Source organism: Girardinichthys multiradiatus, chromosome 11, assembly GCF_021462225.1.
Source record: "Girardinichthys multiradiatus isolate DD_20200921_A chromosome 11, DD_fGirMul_XY1, whole genome shotgun sequence".
NCBI classification, from domain to species: domain Eukaryota; kingdom Metazoa; phylum Chordata; class Actinopteri; order Cyprinodontiformes; family Goodeidae; genus Girardinichthys; species Girardinichthys multiradiatus.
Genome location: NC_061804.1, coordinates 8,644,361 through 8,667,736, shown reverse-complemented (window position 1 = coordinate 8,667,736; position 23,376 = coordinate 8,644,361). Strand labels below are relative to the sequence as shown.

The 23,376-nt window shown below is 40.3% G+C and overlaps 1 protein-coding gene and 1 long non-coding RNA gene across 3 annotated transcripts in view; one reads left to right on the top strand and one right to left on the bottom strand.

Moving 5' to 3' along the window:
- The window catches only part of rad51d (RAD51 paralog D), a 42,255-nt gene extending 22,046 nt beyond the window's left edge, over window positions 1–20,209 (bottom strand). For both annotated transcript variants that reach the window (XM_047378935.1, XM_047378936.1), the window contains exons 1-3: window positions 19,848–20,209; window positions 19,713–19,774; window positions 11,647–11,765 (exon numbers count right to left, since the gene is read on the bottom strand). In XM_047378935.1, the coding sequence (XP_047234891.1) occupies window positions 11,647–11,765; window positions 19,713–19,774; window positions 19,848–19,929 (263 nt within the window). In that variant the 5' untranslated portion in view covers window positions 19,930–20,209. The remainder of the gene's footprint in view (window positions 1–11,646; window positions 11,766–19,712; window positions 19,775–19,847) is intronic.
- LOC124876288 overlaps window positions 19,812–23,376 on the top strand; it is a 49,917-nt gene continuing 46,352 nt past the window's right edge. The window contains exons 1-2 of the long non-coding RNA XR_007040261.1: window positions 19,812–19,948; window positions 22,882–22,996. This is a non-coding gene — a long non-coding RNA (uncharacterized LOC124876288). The remainder of the gene's footprint in view (window positions 19,949–22,881; window positions 22,997–23,376) is intronic.

The window sequence follows — 23,376 nt, the reverse complement described above, 5'->3', positions numbered from 1 at the left end:
AACAGTAACTTATGCTACCTGTAGCTATTAGCTAAACATGCCAGATTAGCATAGTGTGCCGCCGGTGTTACGTCGGTCTACGTTTCTCTTGCCTTTACCTCAGCATAACTTCTGTTGCCTAGCAACCGTGTTAGCGTGAAGCGCAGAGTTGTGAAGCCGAACAAATGGAGCCTGAAGGTTAATAACGCTCTCTACTGTAATTAACTACACCGTTTTTATTTACACTTTTACATATTGCTGATGGCTTATAATGCTGTTTTGTTTTAAAATGTTATTGTTTTATGATCTTGTTCATTATTTAGCTATTTGAACTGAATCAGTAAATCTGTGTTTGATTAATCTGTGGCTAACCTCAAGAACCCGGATGTGTGACACAAAAAACTGAATTTTGGAACTGAAATTGAATTTCAGACCTGAAAGTGAAAGTAGTCAAACTGAATTTTTAATACAACGAAATACATTTTAAAAGAAAATGAATTCAGTTTCAAACCTTTATATTCAGTTTCAGTTTAGTGAAATTCATTTTTAAACCAATGCATTTAATTTCAAATTACACAAATATAGATTCAGTCTGAGCAATTCAAATTCAGTTTCTGATGGCACAAGTTTCATCCCATACTTTCTGAAGGTCTTTCAAAACTTCTGGGTTTTTGCAGATTTTCCACAAATTTGTCAGTCCTGTACCTGACTATGACAGCATTTTGTGCAAAGTCTTATTAAAAGTGTCATTCTAAATAATTATCTACATCATACTAATAGGATTTCTGCAAGTTTCACAAAGTTACATTTAAGATTTTAAGGTCATAAGGATTTAAACCTAAGACCTGCAATACTGTGAAATAGAATTTGGCCCCCCGACAGATTTCCTGTTTTTACTTCTTTAATTACACTTAAATGTTTCAGATCATCAAACAAATGTTTATATCAGACAAAGATAACCGGAGTAAATACAAAGAGCAAGCTTTTATATATATATATATATATATATATATATATATATATATATAAAAACAAAGTATATCATTAAATTTTTGAAGGTCTACTTGTACTGCTAATAAATATGGAATATTATTCTAGTGTTAATATGATAAACAGCTGAAACCAGGCGCTTACATAAACTGTATAAGACAGATGGATAACCTTTTCCTTTTCCTCACTGTCTGAAATTAAATCAGACTTAACATTTTCCTCTTTTATTCCATGGTTTATGGTGTTCTTTAAGTGAAATAAATGCATTATGTCTCTAAACTTAAAAAATTCTGACAAATAATCAAAATTTTATGATTAATAATTTTATGTACCGATTCAAATACCTGATTATGATGTCATTTTATTTTCTTTCAAATATGAAGCAGCTGCTGCTTGGAAGCAAACACTAAAGCAGTGATATGAAAATTGTAAATACAGGATCTTTTTCTAGCTGAATATAGAAAAATACCATTCAGACAATTATTTCACCAAAGCCAGTCACAAAAACAGCTCCATTAAAATCCAACACCTGCTTTATCATGACTTTTGTTGTATCAACAGTGAAATTTAAATTATTACTGTTAAATATAACTCAAATATGGCAATAATTGTTTGATATTTTATACTGTATGTTTTTTTTGGCTTCTGCTGTTAAATACTCTAATTGGGGAACATTTTACTAAAACCTTATCAGAGAACATCAGTTAATCTGCATCTTTTTGAGGACATTCTTCACCTACATACCCGATATAATAACCGAACATGTTCCTCACTAGACCGAGCGTGAACCTCCTAACAGATCACCACCCATCTGTTCAGCTTCTCACCAGTAGAGGGCAGCCAAGACATTCACCAACACACAGCAGCTTCACCAACATGTATGATTTAGTTTCATATCATTGCTCCAACGCTCTAACTAATTTATAAAAACACTTAAAAAGAGCCACGGTGAGAGAGGACACACCTGTGGTCATTAATTATGCTGAAACAGTAGGCCTGACTGTAGAAAAGGTCCCATCCTATAAATTATACTTTGCTGGACCATTTCACAGATTTGTTGAGACAAGCCAGCAGCCTGGCTGAGGAGAGTTTTTTCCTTCAAAAATGAAAATTTACTCTTTCATACTTTGACACACAGACAACTAGATCACGAAGCAGCGGCAGAAATCAAACCTTTTACTCTGCATGCTGCAACACAATCCCACACCGACAGCAGTGGGGATTTCTGCTTTCTTCCAAGTCATTAAATTTTGATTCTCTGATGTGCCGATAAAATGTTTCATTGTTCTTCTCTGCACTGTTTGATGTATTTTTCAGTAGAAGGTGGTCAAGTAGAGAGCAGAGTTAATGCAGCAGATATATCAGAAGCCACTTAAGGATGGCTATACGAGCCAAATGGAGCAGCGGGACAAGGAGGCAGTTTTAGCTGCTAAATTGTTCCTTCAGTTCAGGGATGTGGCGAACAGGTCACTTCTGAAGCACTTCCCACTGTGCTGTATTTTTAACTGCAGCTGCTATACAGAACATATGGTCTCTGCTGGCGTCAGTCTAAAGTCCAAACTGCAAACAGTGGGTTTACTTCAAGGAACATGACAAACTGAACATTTTTGGTAAAGTGTGAAAACACTGTGGCCAGTAGGGTTCTCATATCACTAAACCTTCCAACTTGATTTCAATACTTCAGAAAATACCCATTACTACTTTTGAAAAAGACAAAAATTATTCATTTAAAAGCATAAAATGTGTAACAAACTGCCTTCAGGCCAAATACCATCAGAGGAAAATCAAAGTCAACACTGATACAGTTGTAGGGTTTTATGTATAAGGACAAAATGAAAACGATCAGGGCCCGTTTTGTCAAAGATCCTCAGTCCTCTCAGAGAACGAACGAACGAACTAACTAACTAACTAACTAACTAACTAACTAACTAACTAACTAACTAACTAACTAACTAACTAACCCTAAAAATTCCTGCCAAGGAGTCTCAGCTCCAGAGTGATTCAGCTAACTGCTGAGACATAGTCCCGGGATCACACAGAGGTAGCATTTCTGCTACCTGTATGACCTCTTCTCTTTTCCAATGGTTATAATCAGTCTGACAGAGGGAGGGATCCCAATCCTTGTGGTTTTTAGTATAACAATGACCATCAGTGGGACCCTTTGTGAGGTGCCTTGAGACAACATTGTTGTAAATAAGCGCCGTTTAACTAAATAATCTGAACTGAAACTATCTGTGTAGTTATGCTGCTATAGGCTTAGGCTGCTGGAGGACATAACGACCACTTTCACCCTCTTCGCTACATTCTCACACTCCTCTCCAATTTTGAATTATTTGCTGTTATTTCAGCTTTTAACTTTGTTCTCTCTTTTCTCTTCCTAGAAGCTACACCTGGCCTGGCTCTGTGTCTACCTGTGACACCTTTCTGGAGAGGAGAATCGTCCGAGCTTCTGCTGGCAACAACTTAATGCTCACCTTCTACAGATGATCCACATGGCCGTGTCTTTTAGTGTTTAACCTTTTTTCTCTCTTAGACATGGCGATTGACTGAGCTTTTACTGTAACTAACTCTATGTGCCCTCTTTCAGACTCTAACCTTGAAAACTGGCTCAGAGTTTATCTGTTCTTTCTTTCTAGGTGAAACGACTAAAGAAGCTACATCCACTAACATTTACTTTTCCTTCCAATAGAAAGTACTCCTGGATCAGTGCTTCTTTGTTCTCTTTGTGTCTCTGCTCTGTTCTCTCTAACCCCCAGTCGGTCGTGGCAGATGGCCGCTCACACTGAGCCTGGTTCTGCTGGAGGTTTCTTCCTGTTAAAAGGGAGTTTTTCATCTCCACTGTCGCTACATGCATGCTCAGTATGAGGGTTTTGCTGCAAAGTCAACGCCAGTGACTGTCCACTGTCTCTACATGCTCATCCAGGAGGAGTGAATGCTGCAAGTCACTGACTTGATGAAATCTGCTGGGTTTCCTTAGATAGAAAAACTTTTTATCCAATTTGAATAAATAACTAACTTTGACTGCACTGTTCAATGGTTAGGATTAATTGGAATGTATGAACCTGACTGTTGTGAAGTGCCTTGAGACGACATGTGTTGTGAATTGACGCTATATAAATAAACTGAATTGAATTGAAGACCTGGGAGCGCATTCCCAGCAGATCGATGCGTCGTTCCTCTGCTTTCAGCACCAGGCTGGACAAGGGAGCAGCGCCAATTCCTGCTGCATTCAGACGCTAGAGAGGAGATAGCAGCACACCAGAGAACTTCTCCACATACTCCACAGATGACCATTTAGGCCGAGGCTGCTGACATCATCAGGAACAATACAGCAAATACTGATTCAGGTCATTTACATCTTCCTTCTATGAATGTAGTGTTTAGATTAGTGTACTTTATCTTGTCTAGAGTTTGTATTTATGTACATATTTATCTCGACTTTCCAAATTTTTCCAAATGTTTATTTTTAAAAGCATTTTACAGTATGTAAATAATATTTTATTTCTTCTGTATGATAGTTTGCAATTTTGTTAATTTTTTTTCATGGATGTTTATTATTGTTTATCCTTCCTAATATTACCTTACTAGAGGTGCACCTTTGACCTGCCCTGCTGCTTATACCATTTAATTTTGCCATAGGGGGATGATAAAGTTAATCTTATCTCTATATTAATAATTGTTATAAAGGTTTAAGTGCTCATTTACTAGACTATTAAGGGGGTGGATCCCTGCGCGGTCGAGCTGGTAGCGTTTTGTTAATTCACTGTTTGTTATACAGAGAATATCTCTCCTTTCCCTCTGTCTTCCCATCATCTTCTCTGCTTAGATTCTCTTCCTTTCCAGCCATTTTCTTAAAGATCTGCTGCTTTTCGGGATCACTGGCCCGTTGAAACCCAGTTTGGGCAGAAATTCAGCCGTCGGACCCATGGCATTGACATCAAAATACTTCGTGGTTGACTCAAAGACTGCATGGAGCCCAGGTTGTGCAGTTGCAACCCATCATTTCACCACTGCTGTGCTTTACATATATGATGTGTTTGTGATTACATGCTGTGTCTGAGTTTCTCCAAACAGTGGCCTCTGCATTATGGCCAAGCATCTTTACTTGGTGTTCATCCATTTTTCTTATTGCTGCATCACAAGCTAACATTTAACATCCTAAAGGAAGTCTGTAGTGGTTTCAGTGCTTAACCAGAGCTGGTGCAAGAGCAGGTTTTGAGATGGTTCTGCAAAAGAACAGTATTCATATTCAATATTTGAATAGCAAAGGACTGTTTGGAGTGCAAATTTTATTTATTCAGAGTGTTTATTCAGAGTTTATTCAGAGTGTTATGCACTTGTATTTTACATGCTAATATCATATTTAGTCAGATGGACAGGGTCTCATGACGGCAGATGTTCACGCCAAACAGTAATGACGTTGCCGAAAATTTGAAAGGCCACAGATTGATGGAATCACAGATGAGAAAGAGAGGAAAGAAGAAAATAGGCAGATTGCGCAACTGATATCGTATCGCAATATTCACCATTATCGGCATCGCAAGACATCGCTTCTCTGCTTCAGTTAGACACCCCACAATCCTGCATTGCATTACTATCACCGTCACATGACCAAACAAACACCACATGGCCAACCCCATCCTGTACCCCTCCAGAAACACAAATGGCAACTAGATGGAAATAAACATTGGTTGGTAACATCGGCCCGGTTTTACTTACCTACTACTGATAGCCATTTTTTAACCTAACAGCAGCCGATATCGATGTTAATGCAGATATATCCTGCATCCCTAATCAACACAAGGCTAGACTTTAGCAGATAACAGGAAGGCTGGACACAACAGAAATGTTGCTTTGTTTTGCATATCCAAAGATTTCAATATTATCTGTCATTGCTCATGCTGGACTAGGGAATGTTGGCAGTCTTTTGTATAGGGCTGGGTAATATGGCTTGATTTATATCCCCATATAGTTTAGATATATCACAATTACAAATTTGTGCATCATCCCTAAATTAATGTTCACAATATAATGCAGCTGCGAATGGTGAGTCGGACTCTAACCTTTCTGCTGACAGTGGGACAAAACAGAAGTGAATATTAACAAGAACAGTTTGAAAACTAAACTGTAGTTTGGCTGCTTAGTTTTAAAAAAAGGACATTAGAATAAATCTGCTAAAAATACCGCCCCATGAAATGAGACAAATCCATCTGACATTAATCATGCCGCACAGATGAGAATCAGAATCAGCTTTATTGCCAAGTTCGTACATACAACAAACAAGGAATTTGACTCCGGTACACTTTGCTCTCTGGGTTTCTTGTTTGTTTTCATTGTGTTATAAAATATATTCTGCATATATCCTTATGTCCTTAAATACATATATACAATATCCACATATACAGGTCCTTCTCAAAATATTAGCATATTGTGATAAAGTTCATTATTTTCCATAATGTAATGATGAAAATTTAACATTCATATATTTTAGATTCATTGCACACTAACTGAAATACTTCAGGTCTTTTATTGTCTTAATACGGATGATTTTGGCATACAGCTCATGAAAACCCAAAATTCCTATCTCACAAAATTAGCATATTTCATCCGACCAATAAAAGAAAAGTGTTTTTAATACAAAAAACGTCAACCTTCAAATAATCATGTACAGTTATGCACTCAATACTTGGTCGGGAATCCTTTTGCAGAAATGACTGCTTCAATGCGGCGTGTCATGGAGGCAATCAGCCTGTGGCACTGCTGAGGTCTTATGGAGGCCCAGGATGCTTCGATAGCGGCCTTTAGCTCATCCAGAGTGTTGGGTCTTGAGTCTCTCAACGTTCTCTTCACAATATCCCACAGATTCTCTATGGGGTTCAGGTCAGGAGAGTTGGCAGGCCAATTGAGCACAGTGATACCATGGTCAGTAAACCATTAACCAGTGGTTTTGGCACTGTGAGCAGGTGCCAGGTCGTGCTGAAAAATGAAATCTTCATCTCCATAAAGCTTTTCAGCAGGTGGAAGCATGAAGTGCTCCAAAATCTCCTGATAGCTAGCTGCATTGACCCTGCCCTTGATAAAACACAGTGGACCAACACCAGCAGCTGACACGGCACCCCAGACCATCACTGACTGTGGGTACTTGACACTGGACTTCTGGCATTTTGGCATTTCCTTCTCCCCAGTCTTCCTCCAGACTCTGGCACCTTGATCCCAGTCTTCCTCCAGACTCTGGCACCTTGATTTCCGAATGACATGCAGAATTTGCTTTCATCCGAAAAAAGTACTTTGGACCACTGAGCAACAGTCCAGTGCTGCTTCTCTGTAGCCCGGGTCAGGCGCTTCTGCCGCTGTTTCTGGTTCAAAAGTGGCTTGACCTGGGGAATGCGGCACCTGTAGCCCATTTCCTGCACACGCCTGTGCACGGTGGCTCTGGATGTTTCTACTCCAGACTCAGTCCACTGCTTCCGCAGGTCCCCCAAGGTCTGGAATCGGCCCTTCTCCACAATCTTCCTCAGGGTCCGGTCACCTCTTCTCGTTGTGCAGCGTTTTCTGCCACACTTTTTCCTTCCCACAGACTTCCCACTGAGGTGCCTTGATACAGCACTCTGGGAACAGCCTATTCATTCAGAAATTTCTTTCTGTGTCTTACCCTCTTGCTTGAGGGTGTCAATAGTGGCCTTCTGGACAGCAGTCAGGTCGGCAGTCTTACCCATGATTGGGGTTTTGAGTGATGAACCAGGCTGGGAGTTTTAAAGGCCTCAGGAATCTTTTGCAGGTGTTTAGAGTTAACTCGTTGATTCAGATGATCAGGTTCATAGCTCGTTTAGAGACCCTTTTAATGATATGCTAATTTTGTGAGATAGGAATTTTGGGTTTTCATGAGCTGTATGCCAAAATCATCCGTATTAAGACAATAAAAGACCTGAAATATTTCAGTTAGTGTGCAATGAATCTAAAATAAATGAATGTTAAATTTTCATCATGACATTATGGAAAATAATGAACTTTATCACAATATGCTAATATTTTGAGAAGGACCTGTACAAAGGTGGATTTGTAACATCTGTACGCTGTTGTTTTGTACTCTATTAAATGTTCAACAGCCTGGGAAAAAACTGTCTCTGTAGCGCCACCTGAAGGTAAAACTCTAAACAGTTTATGTGCAGGGTGTGTGGGGTCTGCAGAGATTTTGGCAGCTCTTTTCTTGACCCTAGACCTGTATAAGTCCTGGATGGAGGGAAGGTCAGCTCTGATTATTCTCTCTGCAGTCCTGATTATTCGTTGCAGTCTGGACCTGTCCTGTTTTGTGGATGATCCAAACCACACTGAGATGGATGAAGACAGGACAGACTGAATGATGGCAGTGTAGAAGATGACCAGCAGCTCCTGTGGAAGGTTGAACTTCTTGAGTTGCCTCAGAAAGTACAGTCTCTGCTGGGCCTTCTTTCGAACAGTGACTATGTGTGAAGACCATCTCAGGTCCTCAGAGATGGTGGTTCCTAAGAACCTGAAGTGGTCCACGGCCGATACAGTGTTGTTGAGGATGGTGAGGGGGGTGTATGGGGGTGGTGGTCTCCGAACGTCCACCACCATTTCCACAGTCTTGAGTGGGTTCAGTTCAAGGTAGTTCTGACCGCACCAGTGTACCAGTCGATCCACCTGCTGTCTGTATGCAGACTCATCACCGTCCTGGATCAGTCCAATGACAGTGGTGTCATCTGCAAACTTAAGGAGTTTCACGGACGAGTCCGATGAGGTGCAGTCATGTGTGTACAGAGAGAAGAGGAGTGGGGATAGAACACACCCCAGTACTTATTGATCTGGTGCAGGTGAAGATGCTCCCCAGTCTCACCTGCTGCTGTCGGTCCGTCAGGAAGCTGTTGATCCACTGACAGGTGGAGGCTGGGACGTTGAGCTGGGTGAGCTTCTGGTGGAGGATGTCTGGTATGATGGTGTTGAAGGCCGAGCTGAAGTCTACAAACAGGATCCTGGTGTACGTCCCTGGGTGGTCGAGGTGTTGCAGGATGAAGTGTAGACCTAAGTTAACAGCATCATCTGCCGACCTGTTTGCTTGGTAAGCAAATTGCAGGGGGTCCAGCAGGGGGCCTGTGATGTCTTTCAGGTGCTTCAACACCAGCCGCTCAAAGGTTTTCATGACCACAGACGTCAGGGCTACAGGCCTGTAGTCATTTAATCCCAGGATGGTGGGTTTCTTGGGAACCGGGATGATAGTGGTTCGTTTGAGGCAGGAGGGGACCTCACATTTCTCCAGTGACTTGTTGAAGATCCTTGTGAAGATCAGAGCGAGTTGATGTGCGCTGGCTTTCAGGCATGATGGGGAGACGTTATCAGGTCCTCCAGCTTTCTTTGTTTTCATGCGCTGAAAGAGCCTGTTTACCTCTTCCTCGGAGATCTTTAGTGCAGGCAGAGGATCTGAAGGTAGGGGGTTGGTTGCTTTATGGGAAGAACTTGTTCCTGAATGGGATGTGGAGGAGATGATTTGAGGTGTGAACAGCTTCCTGTCATGTCTGCAGTAGAAGCCATTCAGATGGTTGGCCAGGAGACGACTCTGTTCAGGAAGGGTGGGGGGGCTCCTATAGGCAGTCAGGTTTCTCAGACCGGTCCATACAGCCAAGGTATCACCAGTAGAAAGGCTGTTCTTCAGCTTCTCACTGTAGCTTCTCTTGGCTGCTTTGATCTGAAGCAGCCAAGAGAAGCAGAGAAGCAGAGAAACAGAGACAAAACCACACATTTATCTGGTAAACATACAGAATTAAATCTTAAATAGTTAACACAGTATGATAGTGCATATATGTGTTCAGCACCAATGTTCAGAGACCTGTGACTGAAAAAGCAGCTCATTAACCACATAGAGGACAACGCGACCGGTTGAATATATAGTTTTGTGTCATTTTATGTTTCTAATTGACCATGATGGAGGGAAGAAAAAAAAAACCTGCGCAAAGATGAGATTAAAAGCATAAAAAACAAAACAAGAAAGCAGTCAAACTCAAAAAACGCTAAATCACATCAGCTGACAGTACTATAACACAGATACAAGCAGAGCAGCGACACATTAGACAACTGTTCAGAGGAGCAATTACAACAGCAGGCTAGTATCACACGGCACATTTTGTTACAGAAAACAGCAGGTTTTGGGTTTACAATAAATGGTGCACAACATGACCAGGAACTTCGTTAAATCATCAGTATATAAGGCAGCACCACACATGTAACGACAATTTCAAATTTGCTCAAATATCAGCTAAATATCAGCGTTCAAGAGCGCTAAGAGAAGCTGAGCTTAGATTTAGATGCAGGCAGGCAATGGTTGCCATGGAAATTTATACTCAAATAGTCATGAAATTGTAGTTTTAGACACTTCTCGTGGAACAAACAACCATACATAACATATAATCATATCGCCTGACCCTACCTTTGGAAAACCCTCCATTCAGGTGAGGGTCTACAGGGATGTTTATAGGCAGTCATGCTAACCATACTACTTATTCTAACTGTTAATATAAGATACTAATAATTATTGACCAGAGTAACACCAACTGTTTTCTCTTACACACACAGTGGGAGGTCACCTCTGCTCCTCAAATAACCAACTTATCATTGGTCAAAGAAAGGATGCTCGGAGGTTGTTTAGATAAAATCAATGAATGACCGATTTAACAGTTTAAAATCTCTGGAAATGAATTTGTTTTATCCTCTCAAAAAGTTTGAACAAAGCTGTTTATTTTCAATGGATCTTGAGCAGTTCACATGAAGGCGCATAAAAGATATCTTGTCACATGGCACAGTTCTGCATGTTTAGGTGTGGAAAAAGGTTAACGATCAATAATCACTAAATACTAGAAAGCTGTATAGTTGGGTGTGTTTATGTGGATTCCTCTGTCTTGTAACCTGAAGAATTTTGCTGTATTTTTAGTAAATTTCCAGTGAGGCAGAGACTGACAGCCCTGTAACCTGGTCCTGTTTTTGAGGAAAAATCATCTCCTCAATTTATAGCATTTTGTTAGAATGGAATAATTATTATTTTATCCAGAATGTAGAAAAAAATGTTTTAAACTGATATTTATTATACTTCTAGAGAAATCACAAAAATCGAACAGAAGGACAAAGCTTTACAGACCCCCTCACTGCCACCCCCTTAAAAAAAAACCTATGATCGTTGCATCTCTAAACACAGCCGCTGATGATGCTTATTAAAATGTGATCAAACGACACAAGGATAACTTCTCCTGCAAAAAGATTCCGGACTTTCCAACAGAGCAAAGTGACCCCCAGACAAACTTTATCAGGCGTTACCGAAGCTATAAAACTGAGCAGCAATACCTGAAAACGTTATGAAACCATCTCATCAGAGCAGCACACGTTAACTTGGCAGAGCAGAAAAAGTTAGAAACCACAAGCCAAAAAGTTAATGAATTTGGAGTTTTACAACAGGAAAAATATAAACTTTGAGACCAACAATAGATTTCAATTTAATGGGACTAAAAATGCTGCTTCAACAGGATCACAAACCCTCCAAATGTTTCCTTTGGAGTATTGATACTAGATAAGCCTTCCTGTAAGCTGCTGTGATGGTATTGAGCTCACTGTCAAATCCCCCAGGACCCGACAGATGAAGCAGTGTTGTGATACTGTGTGGAGAATTGACTTTACCTGGGATTTCCAGTGGAGAGGATGGCTGTGGAGCTCAATAGTTCTTCATATAGATCGGCGCCCGACACTGGGAACGCCGTGTGTTGGGCCAGCAGAACTCTGCGGATGGCAAAAAGAGCCTGAAATACAGAAAACACAGAGTTACACCAGTGCTGCAAACACCAGCAGTAAAGCGTGTAACCATGCACAGCAACCTCCACACTTTTGAAAAAATGGTCACGAAAAAAGGCAAGGCAAGTTTATTTATATAGCACATTTCAGTAACAAGACAACTGAAAGACAAAATCACAAAGAGGTTGATTCTGTGTCTGGTGAACCATATCTGTGTTTGAAATCATGCTGAAAAACCCAATGATGACCCAATTTCAGTTTTCTGGCACAATCTACCAGGTTTTTATTTAAAATGTCATAATATCTTTATATTTGAAAGAGTTTTCTGATGCCATACAATCCAAACAAAGTTCCCAGAGTCTTTAGAAAAGACACAGGTCCACAGCATTACAGGTCCTCCACCATACTTATCAGTGGACCATAGAGCTGTTTTTACGACACCTTTAAGTTGCAAAGTTGCCATGAATTTGTGGCAGCTTGACGTAGCTGCTGATCACTGGTGACACTAGTAATGGTTCAGCTTCACCTTCTGTTCAACCAGGACAACAGTTTAGAGTTGTGCAAATAATCTGATTTGTTGTTCCGTTTCTATTCAAGCTCAAACAACCAAAAACGTCTTTTTATTTCTTCATGTTACTTTGTCATACTCTGTTTGCAAGTATGCTCTTAATTTCACGTCTCCCGATCGATGAACGCTTCTACCTCTCTCGAAGGCTGGACCCATGTACGGTCTAGGTTTGAAAAGTTAGTGCAGAAAAGAGGAGAAGATGAACGACTGACAAACTGACATCCTTATTATGAAACCACCAAAAAAGCAAAGGTATGAAATGATGGAAGGGGTGATAAATATACAGAAAAAGGTAGTCAGTTTATTTGTGTGGGAAGGTTTTGGATTCATACAGACTTGGTGGTGTCTGAATTCATTTTCAAGATCTTCAGGTAGCTACCCTTAAAATGTGAGCAAATCCGTTCTGATGTATTCTAGGTGCAGAATTAGCTCACAGAACCGTCCAGTAAATTCATGTACGTATTGTTGCCTCTTCCGCTTTGCCAGATGTTGAAATAAAAACAGTGCTGAGTGTCACGCTGACCAGAACTTGCACGACCGCCCTGGCACTGAACACAAGTTTGATTATTTCCAGGAGGGCGTGCAGAGTGGTATCTGAAACCATCGTTTGTAATCAGTAAAACAAATTGATCCGGCGTTCAACAGAAGTTCTGCTTTAGGATAAATCTCGGAAAATTCGACTGATTCTGCTGATCTGCAGTCTTGTTTAAATATTCAATAGTGAGTTAAATGTTACCGTTATTGTGCGCTGGATCATAATGAGGTAATCTGTCTTTACAAGCCACGATTATGTATAGAGAGGGGAAAAAGCAAACATTTGTGAAACCAAATCCTTTCTAGACTTTTTTTTTTACAGCAGGAAGATTTTACTTTCATTTCTCCCACACTTACTCAGCCCAATGCGACTAAAACTGGTCTCCTTTTTAAAGTACCGTTAATGTTAATGAAAGACAATCAGAGCAAACTGCTCAGCAGAGAATAAGGCTTGTCTTGTTTAATTACAATAGATGTGAGCCCCTCTCCCACACTATCACTCGGTAAACATTGATCTTGGCACAAACGGAACCACAGCCCATCTTCCATCAGAACAAACTGCTTGTTAGGGAACCACATGGAGTGTCCGGCTGTATTTCTCTCATAAAAGTTTATTCTGTGAAAATTTCCCTCAAGAATCGAGGCTCATTTAAACACACTATTGGTCGAAAAGTCTCAGAGCTTCGACAAAGCCTCGACTCGCCACTGCTGCTTGACAGTGTGGAGAAACACTCTCCTGCATATTAATAAAAAGTTCTACGTCAAATCCTCCACACGCACTTCTTGCTTTCTCATTAATTAGGCAGAGAAACACAACAGGCATCGACCGACACCGACTGCTAGAACAGACAGTGATGACAGAGACGATCTAACCTGACAGGCTTTCACGCCAAGTAATCAGTCAGCTTTGAAAGACATCTGGTTTCCATTTTTTACAGGTAGAACAACAAAGTAAAACATTCCAATGACAGGTCCAAACGTGACTAGAATCGATTAGTTTTCTGAACTCCACTAATCAAATAAAGCTGAACTTAGTTTGTGGTTCTGGTATTATTGTTAAGAACCTGAATATGTGCTGAGACAGCTTGTCTTATATTTCCAAAACATGAGAAGAAAGGTTTTTCCCAAGCTCTCAATCAGTTCAGTTGCTCTCGGGCCATTAACACAACTCTGCAGAGCATTTAAGGTGATCTCTGGAAGCTGCGCTTACTGCAATAAAGGAGCCATGAGTGGAAGCTTTGAATAGGCCAACCTTGAAAATATTTATAAAAGAACCAACAAGTTCCCACTGAGATCAAGTTTTTTTCAACTTTGTTCTGCAAATTGTAGATGTGTCTCTGTTTAACACACCTCAGGCAAATAATAAGTTCAATAGCTGGACTCTGTAGATCCAACCGAACCAGGACTCTGCAGAACTTTACTGCCTGCAGAGGAGGCAAATTAGCCATTTGATTCAGAGGAGTTGGGCCAGCGACACATCTAAAATTCTTCCAAGAAGAGCGGTCCAGACAGAACTATGCCAGAAGACTCCTGAAGGCCACAAAAAGCACAAGCATGTGGATATTTAACTAATAAGAAGTTTGGACTGTATGTATGTAATTAAGCTTGTAAGAATAATTTATATCCCATGTGGATTTAAACTTGCACACAGTATTAATTAAATAATTACTTGCTATTAATCAAATTAACAGCATGATGAGTGTATGTTACCATCTCACCCACATGCAAACGGTACATTTTTACTTCTCCCTGAAAATGTGTATGGATGAAAACTGCAGTGTTCTTATTAGATGTAACAGCAAATCTCATGTCATTAATATTATTCCTCTCATTTATTGTTAATAACCTGTTTCATATTAGACTACGATTGCAGGTATCAGTGTTAAATAATCTGCTTCTTTTTGCTGAAAGTGTGAGCTATTGTTTGATGAACTATTATCTCGTTTAATTTACATTGAGATTTTCTGCTTCCTACTGGGCCTTAATAACACAATCTACACACAGCTTATAAAACATGTTCACCAACCGAGCCAATAGCCAAATAAACATTTCAAATTGTTTAAAAGATTTGCTTTTTGATTAGGAGATCCTTCTGAACATAGAGGACTTCAAGCCTGACAGTGTATATTTATTTGGAGGAGAAGCTGAATCTGCTGGGTCTGAATTAGTTGAGACGTTGTTGGCACTCGAATCCGGCATTTCTGCTCATAAGGTAGGAGCGTTTTACTTGAAAATCCTTCTGTAGCTTTAATTAGACTTTAATACGGCTGTTGCCAACAGGCGGCCCAGCATTGACCTTAGAAGAGTTCCAATTTGTGAGCAAAACAATGGCTCAGATCTGCAGGAGGAGTCTGACGGACCACCGGGATGCTGGTTATCAGCTCAGAGATGAATGCCTGCAGGCTAAACACACAGGGCAGACATTCTGGCTCAGTCACTGGGGGCAACCTGAACCTTCTGCAGGCTGGGAGGTGGGAAAAAGAAATACTTGAAATATATAATAATCCCACTGGGAAATATCTTTAAAGTTGCCCTCTCAAAAAGGCATTTTAGATGTTGCTTTTGCTGGATTTCTGCTCCTATATTTGAAATTTTAAATAATTCTGCTGGTAGTTTCTCCTTGAAAAGCTCAAGCTGATCAAAGAAGCAGGGCTTGTAACATCTCCCTGGTGTTTGGATGCCAATCTTGGTCCAATCTGGAAAACTAGGACATTTAAAAGAGATAGACAACACAAACATTTTACCTAACAGCTAATTAGCCTTCACATGGGCCATTTACTGATGGTCATTTCTGCCTCTCTAAAAGGATTGTAGTCCAGAAACATATTTTAGCCCCCCGTATTCAAACAAAAGTGTGTAAAATAAAATTTACAGATGCACCGACATGTCTAATTTCTGATGTCCAAATTTTGCAAAGCTTGACCTGCCGACACAGATTTTTATTAACTGAGGTTACTCCTCAACAAATACAATACAATAAAATATCAGAACAGAATCCAAAAAAAGTTTTCTAGCCTTCCTACTGTGAAAAGTTATTGGCGCTCACTGTAAAACAGGGTTTCACTAATATTTTAAAACAAAAATTATTTTGACTGGCATCTTTAGCATATTTTGCTGCTTGGCTATCACAACAAAAAACAGTTGTTTCAGTGTTAATTAAAATTCTGACCATAATAATCCTGACTGGGGCTGCACCAGTTTATCACCAGTTTGTGTATGATCAACATTTGAGTCCTACGTGGACAGCAATAAATGTTAAATCATTATATAAATGCATTGACTTTGTGCAATCTGGGCCATGGCGGTAATTTATTTAATGCAGCTTCTTGTTTAAGCCGGTTTAAGAAGTTCTTTTGAAGTCCCTTTAACTGCTAAAATATCAACTGTAGGCAGAGCCAAGATTCTACATAAAATGTTGTTGGAGTGGAAAGAAGGATAATTTCACCCAGTATCTGGATAGACTATTCACTATCTGGAGTTTATATTTGCAATAAACTCTAAAGCAGAAAGACAATAACATAATAAACATCATAATGTTATGTTTATGTATCGCTAATCATTGAGATGTTCATCATCAGAATGGCATGTTTTGTAGATATTGTGCAGCCCTAATGCTGATTATAATTTTTTCCATATTCGAGCAGTCTTACTATACAGGCAGTTGAAGCTTTGTGTGCTATCATTATATATTTGTTTTTAGTGGCCTTTAAAAAATTTTTATTTAGCTTTAAAATGGCAACTAGTGCATAGAAATAATGATTATGTATGTTTATTGGCATTGAATACTGGAACATGATCATAAAATGTGTTTTGAAAAAAATCCACAAGGCAGATGTGACACCAGCTGCTTCTTCGACCTCGATGCATCTGGTGAGGACCTGGATCAGTGGATGTTTTGCCAGATTAGCGGTATTACCACCTTTACCCGCAACCTTTTGGCTGAAAATCCAGCAAATCGCTCCCTAAAAACAACTGTGCTCTCCTTCCTACTTCCTAAAACACACCTAAAGGCTTGCTGCAGAGTTTGACCTTGATTCCTCATCCATGACTCTAAGGTTTAGATGCTTATTGTCCTCAGTTATACATCCTAAACCTAAGCTTATAATTCTGCATGCAGCTGCTGTTACATCTGTTCAGGAGGAAGGAGTGATCAAAGCAGAGCCTAAATAAAAGAATAAAGATGTAGCTGTGGAAGCAGGTTGGAGAAAATTGTGTAAATTTTAAGAAAAAAAATTAAAACAAATGTGATCTTAATGTTTAATCTGGAATGCCTAAATGGTTTAAAATTGTACTTGATTTATACAATGCAATCAAAGCTGTAAATAGAAAGAGCAGCAGCAGGTTTCTATTTTTTTAGTCCTGAAAATGGAGCTTTTTAAAACATTTTGTTTTCCATCCTGGTATTAAAAAGTCTAACAATAAGAAACATTTGCTGCATGTGGGACAACATTTGTTCAAATTAAAAATGTTTTGGCATTTTTGTTTTCATTTAATTGTTGCAGGAAACTTTCCCTGATTTAAGAGGCCTATGTTGAGAATGAAGCTGCATTCAGTGGAAACTAACCACATAGTTCATAAATCTTTAATATATGGCCAAGGACGCATGTTATGGTCTGTAACACAAAGCTTTAATCTATGCAGAGCGATCAGATGCAGAATAATTAGCCTCTGTTTTTGTACAAAATATGTGGCGTCATTTTAATAAAGCAGAAGAGTTAAAAGAGTCAAGATGAACTCATCATTAATCTAATTAGCAGACTGATCAATATAAAAGAGGGACGGACATGATTGATACCATTTCCTTCTGTATAACCTCAAAGAGGGAGTCCAGCCATCATCAGTTTGCATCAAAATAGCTTCAAATTCAGTAAAAATACTGCAGCTAAAAGATCAGTTTTCTGGATTATCAGGAACTTCAGTGAAGAGGTTTAAGGACGTCTAAAACAAAAAAGAAAATTACGACTGTAACTACAGTTCTATGAATCCTGGATGACTGCCAGAGGCGGTGTTTCAAGCTCTGAATGATCACTCTTGCGCATATCAAGAATTAATAATAACAAAGTCACCTGTGACCTAGCGGTGACTCACGTAAGTCTATGAAGTCACATGCCACCAGGAGCTCACTCCCCATAAGGTTCTAGCAAGGAAGTGGAAACTGAGGGACTAAATGCGCCGACGGTCGTCCGGGATTCATAGAACTGTAGTTACCATCTTAACGTTCGTTCTATTTCATCAATACTGACCGCCAGAGGTGGTGCTTCAAGCACTGGATGACGAATACCAACAAGGTCCAGAGAGATCCAGAAAACAGAAACCCACAGGAATACAGCAACAACAGCAACACTAAGCTTCAGCGGAATGCAAAAGGTGGTTGCTCCAGGACGCTGTGTAGGGGATGGGGCGCAGCCATGTACACCCTGTAGAACCTGGCAAGGTGCTCGGCGCAGTTCAGCAAGCTGCTTAAAAAATGGCTTCCAGCAGCACCCCGGTCATGGCAGCCCATGAAGTTGACAGGCTCCTAGTGAAGTGCCACCGCACACCCCTAATCCAAAGAGTAAGTCACAGAGATCACCCCCACAATCCAATGTGCCAACTGTTGCTTAGACAGGGCCTGACCTTTCAGAGAGCCAGCATAACAGGCAAAGAGACTGTCCGTGTGCCGTATGGTTGAGGCGAAGCGGACATATGCCCCAAGCGCTCGGACAGGGCAAAGAGGCTCAAAGGGGGGGCCCAAGATTAAAACGGGAAAGCCGGAATATAGGCCGCTCTGAGACCAGCAAGGCAGGGTGTTGCCTAGATCAGGAGCCGGCAGACCTGGAGCCTTGATGATTTATAAGAAAGACGACGGTGGCGTCGTCCGACCAAACTAACACATGCCTCCCCAGCAACCCTGGAAGAAAGGCGCGGAAAGCCAGGAACACAGCCAGCAGCAGTGAGCGCGCCCAGAAAATGCAGGTACTCCACAAATTGTGGAGCCCTGCCATGACAGAAACCTGGAAGCACGGCCAGAGCAATGGGGACATGAAAATATGTGTCTGTCAACAGACATGAACCAGTCGCCTGGGGAAATTGCTTGCAGGACCTCCCTGGTGGTCAACATGTGAAAGGGCATGACCCTCAAGTAAGCGTTCAGACATGGTAGAGATGGTATCCCCGGGCCAGAGTAAAATATCCAACCACCAGCCCCAGCGCATCACGAGGTTGATGGTCACACCTATGAAGCTCTGCTAGTTGTTGCCACGTACAGGAGGCCTGGGTAGTACGCTCCAGGGCCTCAAGCACAGTGGAACCAAAACGTTCCCCCCAAACTACAGGCAGGGCTCTCAGGATCTGTCTACAGGGCTCAGTAAGGGGTGACTGTGCTAGCCACGCTTGCCTCCGAGCATGGACCAACATGGAGAGTGTATGGCCAAGTTCCCTCATCATGAAGGCAAAGGCCTGCAGGGACGCATCCACCATGGCCCGAATCGATCGGTCCAAAGACACGGACTCCATAGAGTACAAGCAACCCAGCAACACCCATTTATAATTTATAACCACATGAGCATCGAATCATTAGAAAATTTGCTTAATGCCCCATCAAATTAAACGGACATTAAAAAGTTTTCTAACTTACCTCAGAAGTTATTTATACGGACAAACACTGGAACTATTGACCCTTCCTTGAAATAAAAGTCATGTACTGTCTAATGAAAACCTTTAGGACTTGTTACAAACATTTATTAACTGTTCTTCAGAAAATCAGAACAGTTAACATTAGTGGTCACTGCCCAAAGCATTTAGCCATGACTGATGTCTGGTCATTTTTAAGTATAATTTAAAGTGAATGAATGAGCCTGTTTGAGTAAAGTACCTTATATGACACGGAGCATTTCTGGGCGAGATCCTCGATGTCAGAAGAGACGAGGTCCTCCACTGAGGAAACGAGAAGCCATTACTGAAGCTGTTCTATGGCTAATCCTCATCTGGACCGTTAAATCACACCAACCTGTTTTGATATCAGCTGCCCGTAGACTCCGCAGTAAATCTTCATCCAGACCAGGACACATCCCCTGCAGTAACACCACCATGGCTCCTCATCACTGACTTGTAAGATGTTAAAGGAAACCAGCCGCTATCATTTACCAGTTCACGTTAGCTAAAGTTGTTTTTAGCTTCGCGGCTAACTTTAGCAAACCTTTCCGTCTAAAAGCTAAACGTTTAAAAGACGCTCATGGAGCTTCCTACTAAACTTCCGCCGTTGAAATAGTTTTTAATAGGAGGAAAGTCAGTGTTGCTGAACTTTATCAGCTTACGTCAGACTTTCGAGTTTCACGTTGTAGAAAGAAACGCTAATTGGAGTCAAACAGGCAGTTGTTTGCCGTAGCTGTCGCGCAATGCATTTAGGGAAATGTAGTATATTCCCCCAAACACGTTTTCCGGTCTTTTACCTTTTTAAATATTGCTTTCATGCACCATTGACCGTATCGTCATGGCTTTTTATGTGTTTCCCATTTCTATGAAAAACAAATAACTTTAACGTGTTTCATTGGGATTTTATGTAATAGACCAGTGCAAAGTAGTGCTTGATTGTGAGGTGGAAGGAAATTGATTACCGGGTTTCAAAACTCTTCTTAAAAATAAAAACCCGAAAAGCATGGCGAGGGTTTGTATATGCTGCCCCCTTCACTCAGAAACATGGTGGTGGCCGCACCATGTTGTGGGGACAGGGTTTTTTCCAGCAGCTGGTCAAACGTGATAGTCACTAAATATAGGGCAGTCCTGGAAGAAAACTTGTTGGAGACCAGTGGGATGGCTTAGATCTGGCTAAGACCTCGTTAAAAAATTGAGACTACAGAACTGATGTTTACAATATGTGTCCAAACTCATTGGATCTTGAGCTGCTTTCAAAAGAAACATGGGAGAAAAATTGGTAGAGGCATACAACCAAAGATTTGCAGCTGTAAATGCATCAGACGATGGCTGTTCAATGTATCAACTTATACAAATACATGCCACACTTTTTAGATTTTCATTTGTAAAAATAGCTGAAAACCAGTTGAAAATAATTTCCCTTTCGCTTGCTGCTATATCTGTGCTCTCTGTGCATTAACTGTAAGAAGGACATATAAATGGGAAATGTAGTAACCATACAAATCCTCAGTACCTACCACACCAAAACACATGGGCTGATTCCAAAAACCCTTTATTGGTATTCATTGCTCAAATCTAGCAATTGTTAATCAAAATACTGTATATTTAATGTCCTGTGTATACACCACAAATGTGTTCAGAGTGTCACAGATACACAAGCTTTCCAGCCTAGCCTATTAAGACCAATATTAATATTTCAGATTTATTCAATTTATTTTCAGCTAGACATAATCCTCTCTTCATTTAATGGAAGCTAATTATTTTCCCAATCACCTTTTTACAGATAAATGTTTTTTGTTTTGAATCAGTTTCAAATTCAATAAAATACATGCACCATAGATAAAATAATGTCCAACTATAACATTCAGGATACTGGCCTTTGAGAACTGGCCTTGGACACCACTGGTCTAAAGTTCTATTGATTTGATCACTATGGAGGAACCAGGACAGGAGAGCCCAACTCCAGTCATCCAGAGCTACTATCCTGCAACTTTTAGACGCATTTGAATTAAATGAATGTCTGGCTGGCTGAGCTGCTAGCTGACTGGTCTGTTTGTTGGTTGGCTAAATGGCTGGCTGGCTGGCTGAGTGGCTGGTTAATAGAATCAACAGAGAATTTAAAAAGCAATTTCATTATATTAAGGAGGCTAAGGTCATAGAAAGAACATCCATTGGAGATTTGACAAAAGTTACGTTCCCTGGAATAACAGCACATAGGCTGCATCAACCAGCAGTAAAAGCCTATTGCTAGAAATCAACTCTTTTTCAGCATTGAGGATAAACTGCAGAAAAAAATTACAATCAGCAAAGCAATGCGATTTCATCTTGTGCACCAGCATGTCTGTTAATATAGAGGTTATTACATGATGTTTATTCTTCTTGTCTGGTCATGGAGGTCTTACTTGTCAGTCACATGCCAGCTGCTCAAAATAATACAGCAAAGAGCTCCTGTTTGCTGAAAGTTAAAACTTTCAAACATTCACACTTTTTAAGAACTTGACGAGCGTGCCACAGTGAGGGATTCAAAACCAGACAGTTTTATGTGCAGTCAGAAAGAAAAAAAGATAAAACGTCTCTGAAATTAAGGTTGATAACATATTGAGAGAAGTAAAGAGGCAGAAGCAACACCCATGCTCTACCTTAATAATGAACTGAGCTCTTTGAAAGAAGGAAAACTTCAGAAGTCTTCAACATTTGGTGCAGAAACACTACTTGAAACACAAACATCCCTGTGACCTGTCAACACATCAACCTGGTACAAAATAATTTAAATAAGGGCTCTGTTCCATTTATGACAAATCAAACTTATTTTGTCAGTCATTTTTACTTTTGCATAGCCTACCTTTTACTAAAAAGGAATACAAATATCCACCTATTTCACCCAAATTTCAGGAAGTGACAGCTGCTGCACATGGGGTACCTCAGATTAGAGACGTTTGTGAGTGACTGAAGTAAAGGTTTCCTGGCATCAGATAATTATTTTAGGCAAGAAGGTAGGAAGTAAATCTTCAGAAACAAAATGTCAAATAAAGGTGCTTCTTGCAGTGCCACTTCTAGAGATCAGAGAAAGCCATGGAAACATTGAACACTTAGCTGAACCAAAATGTTTCATATAAAGACCATCTTTCATTCTTCCAGTTGGTGTTCAGAACCAGATCAAGCATTTTACCTTGTTTCAACCAGCAGTTACAGCTATACTGAGTTTGACTTAAACTTCTATGTATTCATGTTACTAGAGGTAAAATCTTGCCATTGCTCCAAATATTTTGATTCACTTCTTGGAGAACATTGATAACTGAGTCAATCTATATAAGAGGAAAATCTTTTTGAGATATTTCGCTGGATAAGCAGACATTTCAACCTATTCACTGACATCTATCTTTTCCTAGGATTGGCCGGCCTACCTAAATTACTCCAAGAGTGATGACTCATCCAGGGGGTCACAAAAGAACCCAGCAGAAGATTCGATTCAAAGCACTGCAGACCGAACCTTCCTCATTTAAGGTCAGTGATCATAGTTCAACAAAAAGGAAAATTGAAAAAATTGCATCTATGGGGGAGTTCTAAGGTCCAAAATAACTGCTGACCAGTAGGAACACAAAGGTCTCATTTGGTGTAAAACCAACACAGCATTTCAGAAAAATAACATTATAAATCGACAGTTAAACATGGTGGAAATGTAATGGTTGGGACTTTGCTGCTTCACCATCTAGACGACTTGCAGTCATTGACATAACCATGAATTCTGCTTTCTACCGCAAGATCCTGAAAGAGAATGCCTGGTCATCAGTTTGTGACCTCAAGCTCAAACACATTTGGGTTTTGCTGCAAGGCAATGATCCTACGTACACCAGCAAGACCATCTCTGAATGGTTAAAAAAAAT